This window comes from Takifugu flavidus, chromosome 6 (genome assembly GCF_003711565.1).
Source record: "Takifugu flavidus isolate HTHZ2018 chromosome 6, ASM371156v2, whole genome shotgun sequence".
Lineage (NCBI taxonomy): Eukaryota > Metazoa > Chordata > Actinopteri > Tetraodontiformes > Tetraodontidae > Takifugu > Takifugu flavidus.
The window spans coordinates 11334542-11349252 of NC_079525.1; the positions used below are offsets into that span (position 1 = coordinate 11334542).

General features: G+C 44.4%; 3 protein-coding genes across 3 annotated transcripts; 1 reads left to right on the forward strand and 2 right to left on the reverse strand.

Annotated features, from left to right (window-relative positions):
* Positions 1 to 81: 81 nt before the first annotated feature.
* On the reverse strand, positions 82 to 1615 carry ppp1r27b (protein phosphatase 1, regulatory subunit 27b). Its single transcript, XM_057036775.1, has 3 exons — positions 1076 to 1615; positions 836 to 986; positions 82 to 640 (listed from the first exon to the last, which is right to left on the reverse strand). The coding sequence occupies exons 1-3, from the start codon at positions 1302 to 1304 to the stop codon at positions 514 to 516; spliced, it is 507 nt and encodes a 168-aa protein (XP_056892755.1). The 5' UTR covers positions 1305 to 1615; the 3' UTR covers positions 82 to 513.
* Positions 1616 to 2123: 508 nt separating this feature from the next.
* Positions 2124 to 10503, reverse strand: p4hb (prolyl 4-hydroxylase, beta polypeptide). The gene is made up of 11 exons (XM_057036731.1): positions 10192 to 10503; positions 8796 to 9002; positions 7783 to 7916; positions 7531 to 7668; positions 6539 to 6643; positions 6319 to 6444; positions 6025 to 6225; positions 5774 to 5894; positions 5404 to 5585; positions 4594 to 4707; positions 2124 to 3445 (listed from the first exon to the last, which is right to left on the reverse strand). Exons 1-11 carry the CDS (start codon positions 10499 to 10501, stop codon positions 3383 to 3385), a joined length of 1701 nt encoding a protein of 566 aa, XP_056892711.1. The 5' UTR covers positions 10502 to 10503; the 3' UTR covers positions 2124 to 3382.
* A 1802-nt stretch (positions 10504 to 12305) lies between these two features.
* Positions 12306 to 14632, forward strand: LOC130527915 (aly/REF export factor 2-like). Its single transcript, XM_057036764.1, has 6 exons — positions 12306 to 12611; positions 13163 to 13300; positions 13378 to 13525; positions 13891 to 13957; positions 14067 to 14256; positions 14343 to 14632. Exons 1-6 carry the CDS (start codon positions 12423 to 12425, stop codon positions 14355 to 14357), a joined length of 747 nt encoding a protein of 248 aa, XP_056892744.1. The 5' UTR covers positions 12306 to 12422; the 3' UTR covers positions 14358 to 14632.
* Positions 14633 to 14711: the final 79 nt, after the last annotated feature.

Consider the following 14711-nt stretch of genomic DNA (forward strand, 5'->3'; position numbering starts at 1 on the left):
TCCTTTCTGAGGAAGTGATGCCACTTTGTGTAACTTTTTATTTGCCTGGAATATTAGAGGATTAAGAAAGGACTCATGACATTTGTTTCCATAAACTTTATTTAAAAAATATATAGATATATAGGTCCAACAAAGTAGAGTTTCCTGTTTGAAAGATTGAAAAGATCCTTCAGATGAATAAAAAGGCAACCGTCTCTATGCTGTAGTGATCCCACAGAGCAGTAACACTAGTGTTCTACAACAGCCTTAAGCCTGACTAACACATTCAAGACTTGAATGTCACTAAATACGCAAAGATCTGCAGTTCCGAGAGGAAACCACTGTCCTCTCCAAGCCAGCCCACTTGAAGGAGGCTGAAGGGGGCTCTCTGTCAGCCCTGCTTCGATCACACTTCCACGGTGCTGAAGCCGCTCCTAAAACCAGGAGACTGGTCCACCGGGCCCTTTCCCTTTCCCTGCATGAGCTGTCAGGAGGCTACGGGGTAGCATTCTGGATTTCCCGAGACGGAGGCTCTCAGTCGTTGACTGCCAGCAGCCCGAAAAGCACCAGCAGCTCCTTGTTGTCCGGATCAATGAGGTCAGCAGGCTTCTCACCACAGTCGTTCTTTAATTCAGGGTCTGCGCCCAGTGACAGGAGGTAGCTGGAAAAACAAGAGATAAAATGTTAAGTATGATAAACATTCCTCAGCCTCCAGAAGTGCTTTATTTGATAAAGTATGTCTATATTATAAGGCAATCTATATGCTGCGTAGAATTTACCTTACTACAGCATAAATGACATTATCTTCTGGTGTTATTTTACACCTAAATAACAGCATTTTTAATGAGGGACTCACCGTGCAATATGTGGGAAGCCATCGCTGCAGGCCATGTGCAGCGGGGTCCATCCCTCCTCGTCCCTCTGGTGAATATCTGCTCCATGGTGGACCAGCAGCTTGACGCACTCCAGGTTCCCGGACAGGACGGCCTCATGTATAGCGGCCATACCTACATACAGGCGCAGAAAAGGTTATTTCACAACAGCAACGCTTGTGGGTTGATGAGCAAGGCAGCCTGGCGGCGACCGCTTCCCTCACCGGAGAGGTAGATGGTGTCCAGGCTGACTCTTCTGGCTCGGATGAAAGGTTCGATCCTCTCCAGCTCCCCGTGTTTCACATAGTCCTGGAAGACGACGTCATTGGGGAAGTGCACGCTGCGGGCTGACTTGGGAGAGGTGGAGCGCTTGCAGCTGGATGGGGCGTCGCAGTCCCGGGAGTAACTCTGGATCCGCATCGCCCGGGAGACGGGGCACTGATAATACTTCATCCTGTCGAGTTTGATTGTCGTTCTTGAAATGAAAGGTTTAATCCACGCAATGATTTCTCTGTGGCTTCAGGACTCGAAGCAGCTTCTTTGTCCAGCAGGAAGATCGGGCCGGCGTGTGGTCTCTTCTGTGGAGGTTCTTCTAAAGGTCGGGCCTCCCCCGATCCTCTTTATACTCTCTGGGGGGCTATTTTTGGTCACCACACCACGGTGTGGAAGATGAGTAACCCTCCAGTCACATCCCTTGTTTGTCACAAGTCTCAAATGGAGTTCACTGCCCCAGACGTGACAGCCAGTAAACTCTGCCTGCACATGCTGGGATGCTTGACACTTAAAGCGAGAGGTGACACCAAGACGCGTGAGGAGGGGGAGGATTCTAGAAAACACCGAACAGGATACAGGCGGTTTACTGCTGTAGTTACCGCGCTGACATAAAGAGCCAAGAAAGGCTTCTACCTCCATCATCAGTCCATCTGGATTACTAATAAGGCTAAATGTTACCTTCCCCCTCTTTAAGAGGAACGCTGCCCATTTTGAGGAAGGACGAGTGACGTTTGCTGATTTTAATTTGGGCCTTTTTTGGGGAAAATTGAGATAAGCAAACCAAAAATCATTATTGCTATGATAATATTGCCAGAATCATCACAAAACCTTAAAAGATCATAGTTAATACAGGATTGAAGGTGAAATATATCCACTACTGCCTAGAACTCGGGTGTTTAAGACTCTCGACTACAGTGGTGCAAAGCATTCTTCCTTTAGAAGCACGTGCGTTAATTTTTGCAAACATGATGATGCCCCCCCCCCCAAAGAAAGACAACATTTTCTTTTAGAAGTTTATTGGCCACCAATTACATTTTCCACATCAATTTGGCTATGATGGAATGCTGTGTTAAGTCCCCCTACCCCAAAACATGACTGTACAGATGACAACACACCACCTTGCTCTACCCAACCCCTCCACCCTTCCATTCACATCCTCCATTTGTTGACCAGATATGAGAAACCAGTCAAACGGACCAACTTTTACATCATTTGCACACACGCCCCACAGTGGAAACAACAGTGTTGGGTACAGTCAAACAAAAGGCAGGGGGGGACACGATACAAACGAGGTGGGGCTGTGCAACCTTTCTCTCCCCAAGAAAGAGGGGGGAAAAAAATAACTCAAAAAACAAATCTCATCTCTCAGGACAGCAAGACCTGCACAAATGTGTTTGCTTTCGTGACTGCAATGGATCTCTGATGAGGCATGAATACAGTGCGACCTATCAGAACAAGAATCATCTCATTTCCAAGTGTACCCGACAACCAACTGTGCACCAGCTAGCCATGCTGGTACGTCATAAAAAAAAATAGGAATTACAAATTCCTACATTAAGAAAAAAAATCATAATGAAAGCAATTAAATAAAATAGGACTTCCCCAAAGCTGGTTTTTGTTTCGTTTAGAAAAATGTAGTGATGCTAAAATCAGTGAGTTGTCAAAATTTGGGAATGATGATCATGATAAAGCAGACTTCACTGTGTGGTGGGCTTTGTGCTACATTTGAGAATGAGTTTGGGTCATTTTAGTGACAATACAGTTATTTGTATATAAAAAAATCAGTTTGATAGCCCCTTGTCCCCTGAGAGCTCAGTCCTTACAAAACCACCACTCTGGTCCTCTGTATTACTACAATTTGGGGGGGGGAAAGCGAAACATTGGCAGCTACAGTTTACAACACCCAATTAGCTCACAGCCACTCTCTGAACAATAGCGAGTTAGGAACGGGGGTAAATTCCTCAGCACATTTTTTAAATCAAGATCTCATTTCCATTTGTTTTAATTTTTTTTTTTTACCAGCAGGTTTCAAATATAAAGGCAAACAGCTGACAAGGAGCTCTGCAGAGAAGGCATCAAGGTCTCCCAGGAAGGTGATGTGCTCTTCCAAAGTCCCCCCCCCTCCAGATGCAAAGACACCGATGTAGACAGAAGATGTAGGGCTGAGTGGCAGCTAAGGGCAAGTATGAAGTGAGGGTGGTTATGGTGACTGGTACTGAAGGACTGGGGCAGAACTCCTCTCCTCACTTTTCCACCTCCTACAATTCGTCGTGTCCGTCATCGTCTTCACCATCGGTGTCGTCCTCAATGTCCTGTAAATCCTGCAGAGTGAAGAAATGAGCAGAAATGAGCAGTTTAGTTCTGTGATCTTCCAAGTTGGTTTACATTAGCGTTTGAAATGGGAAAAGTCAAAGCTAGTCTGGCCTTAAATAACCGATAGACACAAACACACTTATTTAGTGTCCTGAAGTAGCGTCAGAGCTTTGTAGCATATCTTGTTTTCCATTCTCAGACAAAGCTGTGCTGAAGGGACAAACATGCTAGATGATTATGTTGTATCCAAGGTTAGCCTTCTCGGATTGGGATGGTTAAAGACAGACTGGCTGGCGCCGAACATGGCCGTAGCCCGCCAGTGACCTTCCACCTATCTTATGTCTCATAAACCTCTCTGTACAAATGTCTCGTCGCAATTGGTGCTGGCTCTGCCTGCATGAGCCGATGCCGTTGGTGCCACTTCTGATCGGTAAACTTCATTTCAACGCCAGTCAACAGAGTCTCCTGCGTCGGTTCCAACCTGCGCACAATCTAAACACTCTCCGCTTTCGGCAGAATGTGCCATCGCCTCCCTGCATTTAGAAAAACATTCCTTAATGTCTAGTCTGATGGCAGGTGGTGCCGGAGTTACCGACACAGGGGATGCACGTGCTGCTCTCATCCCGAGGCTCCGGGCAAAGCTCAGTGAAGGGCTCCAACAGCTGCAGACAGCTTTGGAAGAAGAAGAGCATTTAACCGCCATGCAATTAGAATTTTGAGGAGGGGGCCGGGCTGGCAATATGACAGTGTAAATGTGCTCGGCTAAAGCAGCAGAGCGCTTGCACGCATAAAAGGTATAAGAGGTGAAAAGTGGGTCAGTTCTAATGTTACCTCCTCAAGTGAAGCCATTTTGGCTACAAACACGATGCCAAGAATGTGTAAAAGTGACCTTTTACTGTGCTTCTGCCTTTTATTGTACCATTTTGAATCACTAATTTAGCTCTGTAGTACAGCTTCTAAGACAGTTAAACCTTATTACAATATAACGGTATCCTCGTGCAGCTCACATGACAGTAGATGCACAAATGTGCACACAGCTATTGGATGATTTTGTGGTGATTGTGCCAGTAAAAGTATTTTTAAAGGGCTTCTTTTTAAACATGAAAATTGTGGATATAAAAAGCAGAAATGTCCCAAAGAGCTGAGGTGATCTTACATCTGCCTCCGGGTCGTCCTCATCGTCCCCTGCAGGGGCACCGCCCTCTTTACCGCCGCTCTCCAGGAACTTGGTAAAGCCTTCCAGCGTTCTTTCCCCGTTGTAGTCGATCACCTGTTGATCAGTCATCACACTCGTCACCGACAGCATTTTTACCAGAGGAATAAGCAGCACTAAGCGTTGGGGCACTGCAGATGTCCGCTGACGCTTCCTTTTCCCACTTTCAGAGGGAATTTCGCCAGCTCGCTGCTGGCACCATTTGAGTATCAGTGACTATGCCAATTTACTGGTTGTTCATTAAACCGACACGACCGAAATTTAGTTCAAGCTGACCCAGAAACTGTGGCTCTCCGACCCTTCTGCACACTTCTTTCCAGTATGACCACATACCGGACTTTCAGACGCGCTACAATATGTACGCAGCATATGTTGGCCATTTGAGACAGCTGGCACGTGAGCGCGCGGGCCAACTTTAAAAAAAGGCGGCTCCTGAGAAGGGCAGCGGCCGACTGAGCACACTTTAAATATGAATGAGGTCATCAACTTGGAATTCAAAAGAATCAAATGCCTGCAAATGTGCAAAGGCCAGCGAGCTTAGGCTTCTGCACACGGTCCAAACTGCTAAACCGAGAGTCATAAATGATACTTTGGAGGCAGTGGCGCGAGATCCAGAGAACCATTATTCACAAGTTAACGGGCTGGTGAGCTGGGGAGGATATTATTGGATTGTGTTGCAGTTCTCCCAAGATTTAATGCAAAAACACATATGATGGTGTTCGTCAGCTTCTAGGCCTTTAAAGTAACACTCACCTTACGCTCATCTCCAGCAGGGAAGAATTTGAGTGTGGGGAAGCTGTGGACCTTAACCGCTTCGATCTCATTGGCTGTGGAGTCCATCTTGGCCACAATGGTGTCAGCGCTGTCTTTGTACTTCTCACCGAGCTTCTCCCAGATGGGAGTCAGCTGTTTGCAATGTCCACACCAAGGTGCATCTGAGACAGTAAACAGAGGTAAGTTCTGGGTTGAAATTAAGAAAACGACTCATTCGGGTGTCTGAAACTGCATCATTACAGAAAAAGGCTATTGATAACTTCCAGCGATAATCCCTGATGACTGAAAGATAGTGGAGTTCTTTGTATTTTAGACTTTTTTAGGTCCAAAGTCATTTCAACAGACTTACAGAATTCCACAAAGACGTTCTTTGAGGGATCAAAGACAACTTCTTCGAAATTTTTGCCAACCAAAACCTTAACAGGGGTTTTGTCCCAGTCTTCAGGGATGTCCTGGCTCATGAGGTGGGCCTACAAGGTAAAAAAGGATGAAAAGACAAAGATTGACCTTATTCCACTACCCATGTTGCATAGATCATTCGATGTTAGCCATCAGAGCTTAAATTAAGGGACCCTTCTAGACAACCGGGCCCTCTCTCACCTTGAGTTTGCCCTCTACGAACTTCGTGCAGAACTCAATGATGCCCTCGGTGGTGATGGCATCACTCTCAGGCTTGTACTTGGTCATCTCATCCTCCAGAGTAATCAGGCGGATGGCTGGACACTCCTCTTTCTTCAGGCCAAAGAACTCAAGGATGCGCTGGTTGTCCTCAACATCACTGTCAATGAATATGAAGAGGATCTGGAAAGGCCAGACAAACAGATTTTCATATACCTGAAAACGCTCTCCAGCTGTGTGCTTAAAACAAGGACGTAAGGGGTGAATTAGACCTACCTGACCCTTAAACCCTTCGGCAGCTTTCTTAAACTGGTCCATTTTATCTTGGAAATCTGAAGCAGCTTTAGGCAGGAACATGAGGATGTGGGACTTGATTTCACCACCAAAGATTTTAGGAGCAGTCTGCATGTAAATAAGAGATTGCATAAGGATCATGGAAGGACTGGAGCGATCTTATTATAGACGCACGCCGATCACGTGTGAACCCAGCTGTTACCTGCTCGGTGAACTCGATGACAAGAGGCAGCTGGTTGGACTTGACAAAATTCAGGAGGTTCTCTTTGGTCACCTCGCCATCAAAAGTGTTGCGACCTTCATCAAACTGGAACACATAAACCATTTGGTCACAAATACGAAAAACACAAACAAAATAATCCTGTCACTGGTTTATGAACACAGGAATTACCAGTGTGACACTGCCAAACCAGAAGGTGACCAGTGAGCCAGTAACCCAAGTGGGTTTTTATAGAGACTCCAGCTGTTTTTTATGAACTTGGCCACATGCACAGAGAGGCGTGAGGTGTAAATGGTGGGGGTATCTTGTATCAGAGTAAACATGTCAACAACAGTAAGGTTATACCCAACTTTATAATAATAAAAAACAGAGCTGATCTTTAAATGCTCATATTACTGATTATTCTTAATTTGTTAGCATCCAAATGCATGTTAATGTTTGTTTTATGTATTTAAAGAGAAAAATCCCACTCAAATTGACAAAGCAACTCCTGAATGGGTTATAATATACTCATCTTTTCTAAATTTCAGTGAGTTGGAAGCAGTCGGAATCATTTTTCTTTTTAAAAACGGCCAAGTTGGGCTACACCCAGGACCCTCCAACTGTCTGCAGCCAATGAGCAGCAGATAAACAAACCCGGGTCATTTACCGGTTGGGCTGAGCTGTTGGGCCAACCCAACTGGGCCAAGATTAGCAAGAGAGAGCAGATACTGTGATGTCAGCAGCATCAGGTTACAAACATCTAACATAAAGAGAAGGGAATCCTCCTGTCTGTAAACACTGACATAGCAGGGTGCACCAAGGTGAGGAAAAGCCTCCATTCTCAATTCCAGACATCACAGTGGACTAACTTTTCATACCACTAGAGGCTCATCACCAATAAATACAATAGCAATACAATAAAGAAACATCTAAACGCCTTCACTGACATGATTACAGGACAGGCCAATGAAATTTTGAATGAAAGTGGTCACCTTCTTGAAGAGGACAACACCGTCCGTGGACACCTCGAACTTTGAGAAAACTGCGTCGTCCGAGGTCATGGCAAAGGGAATTTCATCAATGGCTTCGGCTGCTTTTTCAAATGCCTTTGCATCAGCAGAGCTACCATCCTAGAGACACACGACAGTGCTTTTAATAAAGGCAACCTCACACATCACAATGTAGAACGAGCCTTTAAAGCGCGACACAAGTCACAAAAAGGGGGGGCTAAAATGTAAACGCACCTTGAAGAATCCGATGACGGCCACCTCATTGTTGGCAATCAGAGACTCGGCTTCAGTCACGTCTGTCAGGCTGGTGACAGCGGGGCCTGTGCGCTTCTTCAGCCAACTGACGATGTCCTCTGCCTGTCTGCCAGCTGCAAGACAATAAAACAAGAGCTTATCTCCCCCTGCGTAAACAGGCTGTAAAAGGCCAACAAAGACATCAAAATCAAAGTGTGGGATGACAAAATGAAGATGCTGTTGGTTTCAGAACCTACCCTCTTTGATTGCAAGGGCATTAAGAAAAAAAACCTCCCTAAATAGTTTTCCCTTAAGCAAACATTAAAAAATAAAAGCATTGGAGCCAGATTGTGGTGCTATACAAACACATATGTTTACTTGAGCTGGTTGTCTGAACATCTGATGCAACCAAGTAGCAATTTCAGATGAGGCATTGAATTGAATCAGATTTATTGCCATTGTTCATGTAATACACAGTATTACACAAGCTAGGAATTTGTCTTGGTGTGACGCTGCGACATTCAACATAAAGAAGACAACAAGGGTGGGCATGGGTGTTGCACTACTATTAAGTGTGCGAGGAGAACAAGAGACACCAGAATGGAGTCCTGACTTCCAGCACAGGATAATTTTGTCGACACAAGCTGCCAAAATTGAGACAGGAGGCTACGTGAGGAACTGCACATTGCTCTACACACGCGCAGAGTGTGACTGGCTGGAACGGGCCGAAAAGGTCCAACCCACATTTAGCTGACTGGCTGATTTCCTGTCAGTGATCATATTACCGCGGAACAGAAATGCAAGGGTCCTTTCATAGAGGCAGGAGGTGATTTCTCTCATCTATGATGCTTATAAGCTGTGCAATGGCAATATCACATGTGGAGAAAATACATTTATGTGGCAGCGGGGAGGGAGAAAGAAAAGAACACACCACAAAAGGGTGATTTAAGAACAACAAGAAGACAAACAGGGACAATAACAACATTACCACTGGTACTAATAACAATACTTACCAGAGTACTCTTTTGGAGAATCTTTATCTCCTCCTTTGAAAAATTTGATGGTGGGGTATCCTCGGACTCCAAACTCTTGGGCTAGGTCCGTCTCCTCTGTGGCGTCCACCTTTGCCAGGCGCACTTCAGAACCCTCTTCCTTTAGCGTGGCGGCAGCCTTTGCGTACTGGGGAGCCAGGGCGTTGCAGTGACCACACCATGGGGCATCTGCAGGGTGCGAGCAAAGACATCAGTGCCTAGGGAGCATTTAAGCATTTGTGGCAGAGCTAATTTCACATTATGCACTTTTCATCGTGTCAAACGTCTCATTTCAGGTTAATAGCCTAGTTTGGATTGTGTGTGCGGACAGTTTGTTTAAGCACTTGACGCCTGCATCCCACACCATCGCTTTGCAATAAAGCCAAGTGAAAGGTTCAAAGATAAACCACAACTGACACGTCAAGTCAAAGCGCGTTGCATCAGCTCACACTGTTGACAGAGGACACGACTTCCTTGTACCGGTCAATATCAACAGCACAGATGAACTTCTGCAAAGTACACGTCAACCTAGCTCTACAAATGAAACAAGATCCCGCCCCATGCAGGAATCTGCAGGCAAACCCAGCTTCCATCCCTCCCATTTTGAGCTCATTGGAGAGGGCTCCCCATGGCCAGCACAAGGGCTCCACTGATTTGATGTGACCGGGTCAAAAATCTGACTCTAGAACAGTGAAAACAGGAAAAATGGGCGATAACGTCACGCTCAACACTCAAGTTGAAACCAAATCAGAGAATCGAAACGTAACCACAGACGACTGATAAGATACCCGCTTGTTTCTGTAGACTTGGCCGCTTTAGTTTGGGTTATTGCAACAATATCTTGAGGGGGGAATCGTGCACGTAATGGCGGATTTTTGAGAAATGATGCGCCGTTATAAGCCAGCTACTTTGTACCAACTTGGAATCGTTTCCTCCCCGAAATATATGGCTCGCAATGAACCATTTAAAATGAGTCCCTGAGAAGTTAGTACTAGTCATGCGCGTAGTTGTGCTGGTTATTGTTACTTTATACATTTTACCATGTTATGTAGGCTGATTTGACGAATGCCCATGATGATACTCGTCGCTAGCTCGTCAATTCTAATAGGAAATAACGTAGCAATAAATCCAAACAATGGTCAATCCGTGTTTTGCACGCTTTTAACTAAAAACTCGTGAATGGGGAAGTAATTTAAAGAAGATTCACCCCCGGGTGCTAAAGTGGTGCACAAGCGGTAAGTTAGCTAGTAAATGCGGCAACTTGTGGCAAGTGACAAAGTTTACCGCTAACACGATATCAGGCTGAATTTAGCTAGGTAGCCGTGGCGAATCTAGGAAGGTAACATTAGCCGGGGGAGTACGATAAAGTTTTACTCACAGAATTCAACCAGAATGTTAGGATGAGCTTTGAGAGCCTCGTCGAAGTTACTTTTCTTCAGCACCAGAACGTCATCTTCTTCGGCGATTTCAGCCCGGCTGGCCACAACCAGCGTACAGAGGAGCAGGAACTTCATCATAGTTGCGGAAAATGTAGGCAGTGGATAACCGGAGAGATAGGCTGAGCTTTGTTTTGGGTCTTTTTTACCCCCTTGGTGAAGGTTTGGGAGAGTAGCTGGTATTTTGTGTCTACCGCTACTAACGTGGCACAAGCACGTAGAAAGCAGAGAGGGGTCAGCGGAAGTGCGCATGCGCATTTATCAGGCAGAAAGCAGTTCGTGTTGAAATGTGACTGGACCGCAGCAGCCTGCACCTGGAAGTGAATAACTGCTCTTCTGCTGACAAGGCCGCACGGCAGCGCTGGCTGACTGATAACGCATCGATCACGCAAAACTTCTCCCCAAAGAGCGTTGAGAGCTTGTGGATTGATTGCGCACAAACGCGGCTCCAATGTTTTGAGTGTTTTGTTCCGATGCGCGATTTATTCATCCTCTGCGACCAACTTGATTTGCTAATCTTGCGCTGCACACATATGTAAATTGTAACCTGTAATTGTAACCTGCTATTCAAATATTCCTTCTTTGTAAGTAGATGAATCAGAGCCTTGATTCCCCCCTCCCCAGCTAAGTTGTGTTTGCAGTTTTATGTCTATTTGTAACTGAAGTGACAGAAAATTTGACCACACTGCAACGTGTTTAAGGTAATAGACTGGACTCATTTGACAGTTTGACACTGAAGCTCATGGTTTGGTCACATTCAGCAGGATTTCTGTGAAGTGAGTACTGTTAGCAGAAGTCAGAATTGCAACTATGATAACTTGAGTTTCATTGCTCTGTGTGAGCATTACACATACTTCTCCATTTTACAAGAATTTAATAGATTCAAGAGTACTTTATTGATCCCTTTAGGGGGTGTCCACCAGGGAAATTAGCATCTCCAAAGATCTACAGCATCTACAAAATTTCCCACCACCATTTCACCCCATCAAACCTATTAAAGATAATAAAAATATAATAAAATAAGAAATAAAATAGAATATGAATATAAATATAAAACTATAAAAATGTTCCAGTTCTCCTGTTGGCCCTCCTCCCCCCCTGTGAGGAGTTGAACAGCCTGATGGCTCGGGGGATGAATGAGTTCCCCAGAAGTACTCAATAAAGAGAAATCGAAATTGGATTACAAATGCCCAAATCCCCCCTTCTTGGTCTTGATTAATTTATAAACTGTCACAATGACAGATAGATTGATAGATAGATAGATGGATGTTCTAGGCCCATACTGCCTGTCCAACAAAGCCTCCTTAATGTTGACAGTCTTTGGCTGTTTCCTGCCAGTTTTTCTTAGAGCGGCACCACCTACACAGCTTACTGGGACAGGTGGATGAGGTACTTGTCCAGGATGAGAAAGCTTAACATTGCATGAAGCATCGTTCACATTATCCATCTACTTGACAGTCCTATACAGCAGGCCATGATGTACGGCCATGTTTCCTTCCACTGATCTTACAGGAATTCTGTCTCTGAACAAAATAACTCAAGTTATGAACGAATTTAATGACATTTTTCTTTAGGAAATCTCCACAATGGCCAAGGAACAAATGGTTAAATAATTATTCGATATGAATTTATAAAATTTAGTCAGCATTAAATTCGTTGGTTTTTGGCAGTGTGATCGCTCCAAAGGGTTTCACTCTGATCCACATTCCAACACAGTAGGTGGCGCTAATGGACCTCGACGCTGGTTGCCACCCGTCATTAAACAAAAGAATAAGAATAGAAGCAGAAAAAACAACAGAAGACCGAGGAGAGGGATGATCTGTTTGAACATTTTAGTTTCTACACAACACAGACTAATTATAACGATTAAATTTTTTGTGGGTTTATTTGTGTTTTTCTCTCTGAAAGAGCAGCCTAACTGTCTAATTTATCGCCCTAAATCAGTAGGTGGCGGTAATGCTCCCAGAAATGGATAGCAAATTCCCATAACACAAACGAAGAAGACCAAGGATCAGAAGAAGAAGAAAGAGGAGGAGGAGCGCGAGATGCTAATGTTATTTTGCATACTACGTTCCTTCCGGTAGTTTCAACGTCACCGCGGCACTGGCGTGGAGGGAACAAACCTTTAGTTAACCGTCCCGATTTCCTTTGTGTCGTTTTCAGCGTTTTAAGAATGGCCGACAAGGTGAACATGTCTCTGGACGACATCATAAAACTAAATAAGAAAGCAGGCAGTGGACGCGAAGGTGGCTCATCCAGACCAACTGGAAGAAGTTCAGGCCGTCGGCCATCGAGGCCGGCGCGGGATCGTCGTGACAACTTTCAGCGCGAAAGAAACGACAGATACACCCCATACACCCGGGTACGAAATATATGCTACTGAAATGAATGTGCAAAAAAAAATGTTAAAATGAAATGTTAACCTGCTTCGCTGTGTGTTATGTGCGGGTTTCCGGTGCTTCAGCGGACTTCCACTTCTGGTTGCGAGTGTTGGAAAATGCATCCTGAACTCTAGACTAACTGGAACAAATGTTCTCAGTTTACTTCGTGACGACAAAGTTAACGGGCGCCATTAAAAATTATACACGGCCAGAAGTCGGTGTGAAATTGTCCTTGATGGAGATGGACTTTTTTTCAAGATGGCTGCTGTCGTCCGAGCCCTATTTTATCAAGTGGCCAGGTGAGGAGGATTACCCACCGATGAACGAGTCCTGCAGGCCAATTATTATTGCAGAAATGTACCTGTGTAAAAGCCAATTTGACTGCTACTTTTGACCAATAGCTCTCTGACTCAAGGTGAATACAAATTCTGGTATCAAGTTCTTTTAATGATGATTTCTCATGTTTTCGTTGAAGCTGGACGTTTTTAACAATGGTGTCAAGCACAAATTTGAACAGACTTGCCTTTCACAGCCCAGCGAGCTACCAGACAAATGGCAGCATGACTTGTTTGAGGAGCACGCCAATGGACCTCAAAGCAGTGAAGCAGAAGGCAGCGCGAAACTCTTGGTTTCCAACCTGGACTTTGGTGTGTCCGACTCCGATCTCAGGGTAATTACTTGCAACATGTGCTCGTGAGACTTGCGTTATGGAAGTGCTGTGACAGACGATTCTGATTTTCTCCTCAGGAATTGTTTGCAGAGTTCGGGCCATTAAAAGAGGCATCCGTCCACTATGACCGGTCAGGCCGCAGTAAAGGAACAGCGGATGTTCATTTTGAACTTAAGGCAGATGCACTGAAAGCCTTAAAGCAATACAATGGTGTCCCTCTTGATGGTATGGATTTTTTTCAATATCAATATATCCACTGAAATTTCCACTTGAACGCACTAGCTCTTGTTGGAACTGGAGTATAGCGAGGCTTATAACTAGAAGTTACTTGTAGAAGATATTGAACTTGTCCCAAATATTTATGTAGAAAATTGACAGCGTGTGATGGGTCATAGTCATGAGTAAGAACACTCATTACTGTTTGGTTTTATAAATATATTGCTTATAAATTATAAAATGGGTAATCAAATTTCACATGCCTGACCTTTACATTTACTATATCAATGAAAAGATAACGTATCATATGTACAGAAGCTATTGTGTGTTTTGTATATATGCTGTTAATGTTTAATGCCGTTTGATTTTCTTAGGCCACCCAATGAAAATCCAACAAGTGACATCACAAGTGGAGGCAAGCAGTAGAACATCCACGGCAGGGTAGGGTATGAAGCTAAAGGCACTGCTGTGTTGATTGTTTTATGTCAGAAGGTACATATTAAAGCATTTTATCCCCGATCACAAAAGATCTTGATCTTGCTCTTTGCAGAGGATTTGACAGAACCAGGCTTGGGCAGCCTAAGTTTGACTGGGGGGAAAAAAGCCGAAGCGCACGTGGCGGGAACTTTAGAAGTCGGGGAGGAAGAGGAGGAGGGGGGAGAGGAAGAGGAGGAGGAGGAGGCCGACCTCAACTGTCTGCAGAGGAGCTGGATGCCCAGTTAGATGCCTACAATGCCAAAGTATGCTCATGTCGCATGAAATATTTTTTAGTTTTTCTGGGTAAAGCTTGGAATGTACAATAATTGCCATTTTTATTGCTTTTCAGATGGACACCAGTTAGAGGTGCTTGGATGATTCTGCTCCATATACTGCATCACAACTGTTTTGAAGCCATTTTACTGTATTTGACACTTATACTTTTGCCATTTTTGGAAAACGGGTAGATTTTGAATTTTTCTTTCTAAGACCATTGGTACCTCTAATGCTTTTCCATCATTGGCTATTTTTAAACCCACCAACACCTTTTTTAAAACATGTAAATGCTAAGTTTGTGACCATGGAGTTTTCTTTCAATGCTGTAAGTTTTATGTAAACACGGCAGTTTGTACATATGCAGGTGTTACATTTGTCGTTTTTTTTTTCCCCTCTTTTTCTTGATGATTGGATTGAACACTGGTCAAATCGCCAGTATGTT

Coding starts and splice junctions, on each gene's coding strand:
- ppp1r27b (XM_057036775.1), bottom strand. CDS start 1,304: ATGAAGTATTATCAGTGCCCCGTCTCCCGGGCGATGCGGATCCAGAGT. Junction 987..1,075: donor GGACACCATCTACCTCTCCG/GTGAGGGAAGCG, acceptor GCCTGTATGTAG/GTATGGCCGCTATACATGAG. Junction 641..835: donor GGCTTCCCACATATTGCACG/GTGAGTCCCTCA, acceptor TTGTTTTTCCAG/CTACCTCCTGTCACTGGGCG.
- p4hb (XM_057036731.1), bottom strand. CDS start 10,501: ATGCGCACTTCCGCTGACCCCTCTCTGCTTTCTACGTGCTTGTGCCAC. Junction 7,669..7,782: donor CCGTCATCGGATTCTTCAAG/GTGCGTTTACAT, acceptor GTGTGTCTCTAG/GATGGTAGCTCTGCTGATGC. Junction 5,586..5,773: donor GAACGTCTTTGTGGAATTCT/GTAAGTCTGTTG, acceptor TTACTGTCTCAG/ATGCACCTTGGTGTGGACAT.
- LOC130527915 (XM_057036764.1), top strand. CDS start 12,423: ATGGCCGACAAGGTGAACATGTCTCTGGACGACATCATAAAACTAAAT. Junction 13,526..13,890: donor CAATGGTGTCCCTCTTGATG/GTATGGATTTTT, acceptor TGATTTTCTTAG/GCCACCCAATGAAAATCCAA. Junction 13,958..14,066: donor AGTAGAACATCCACGGCAGG/GTAGGGTATGAA, acceptor TGCTCTTTGCAG/AGGATTTGACAGAACCAGGC.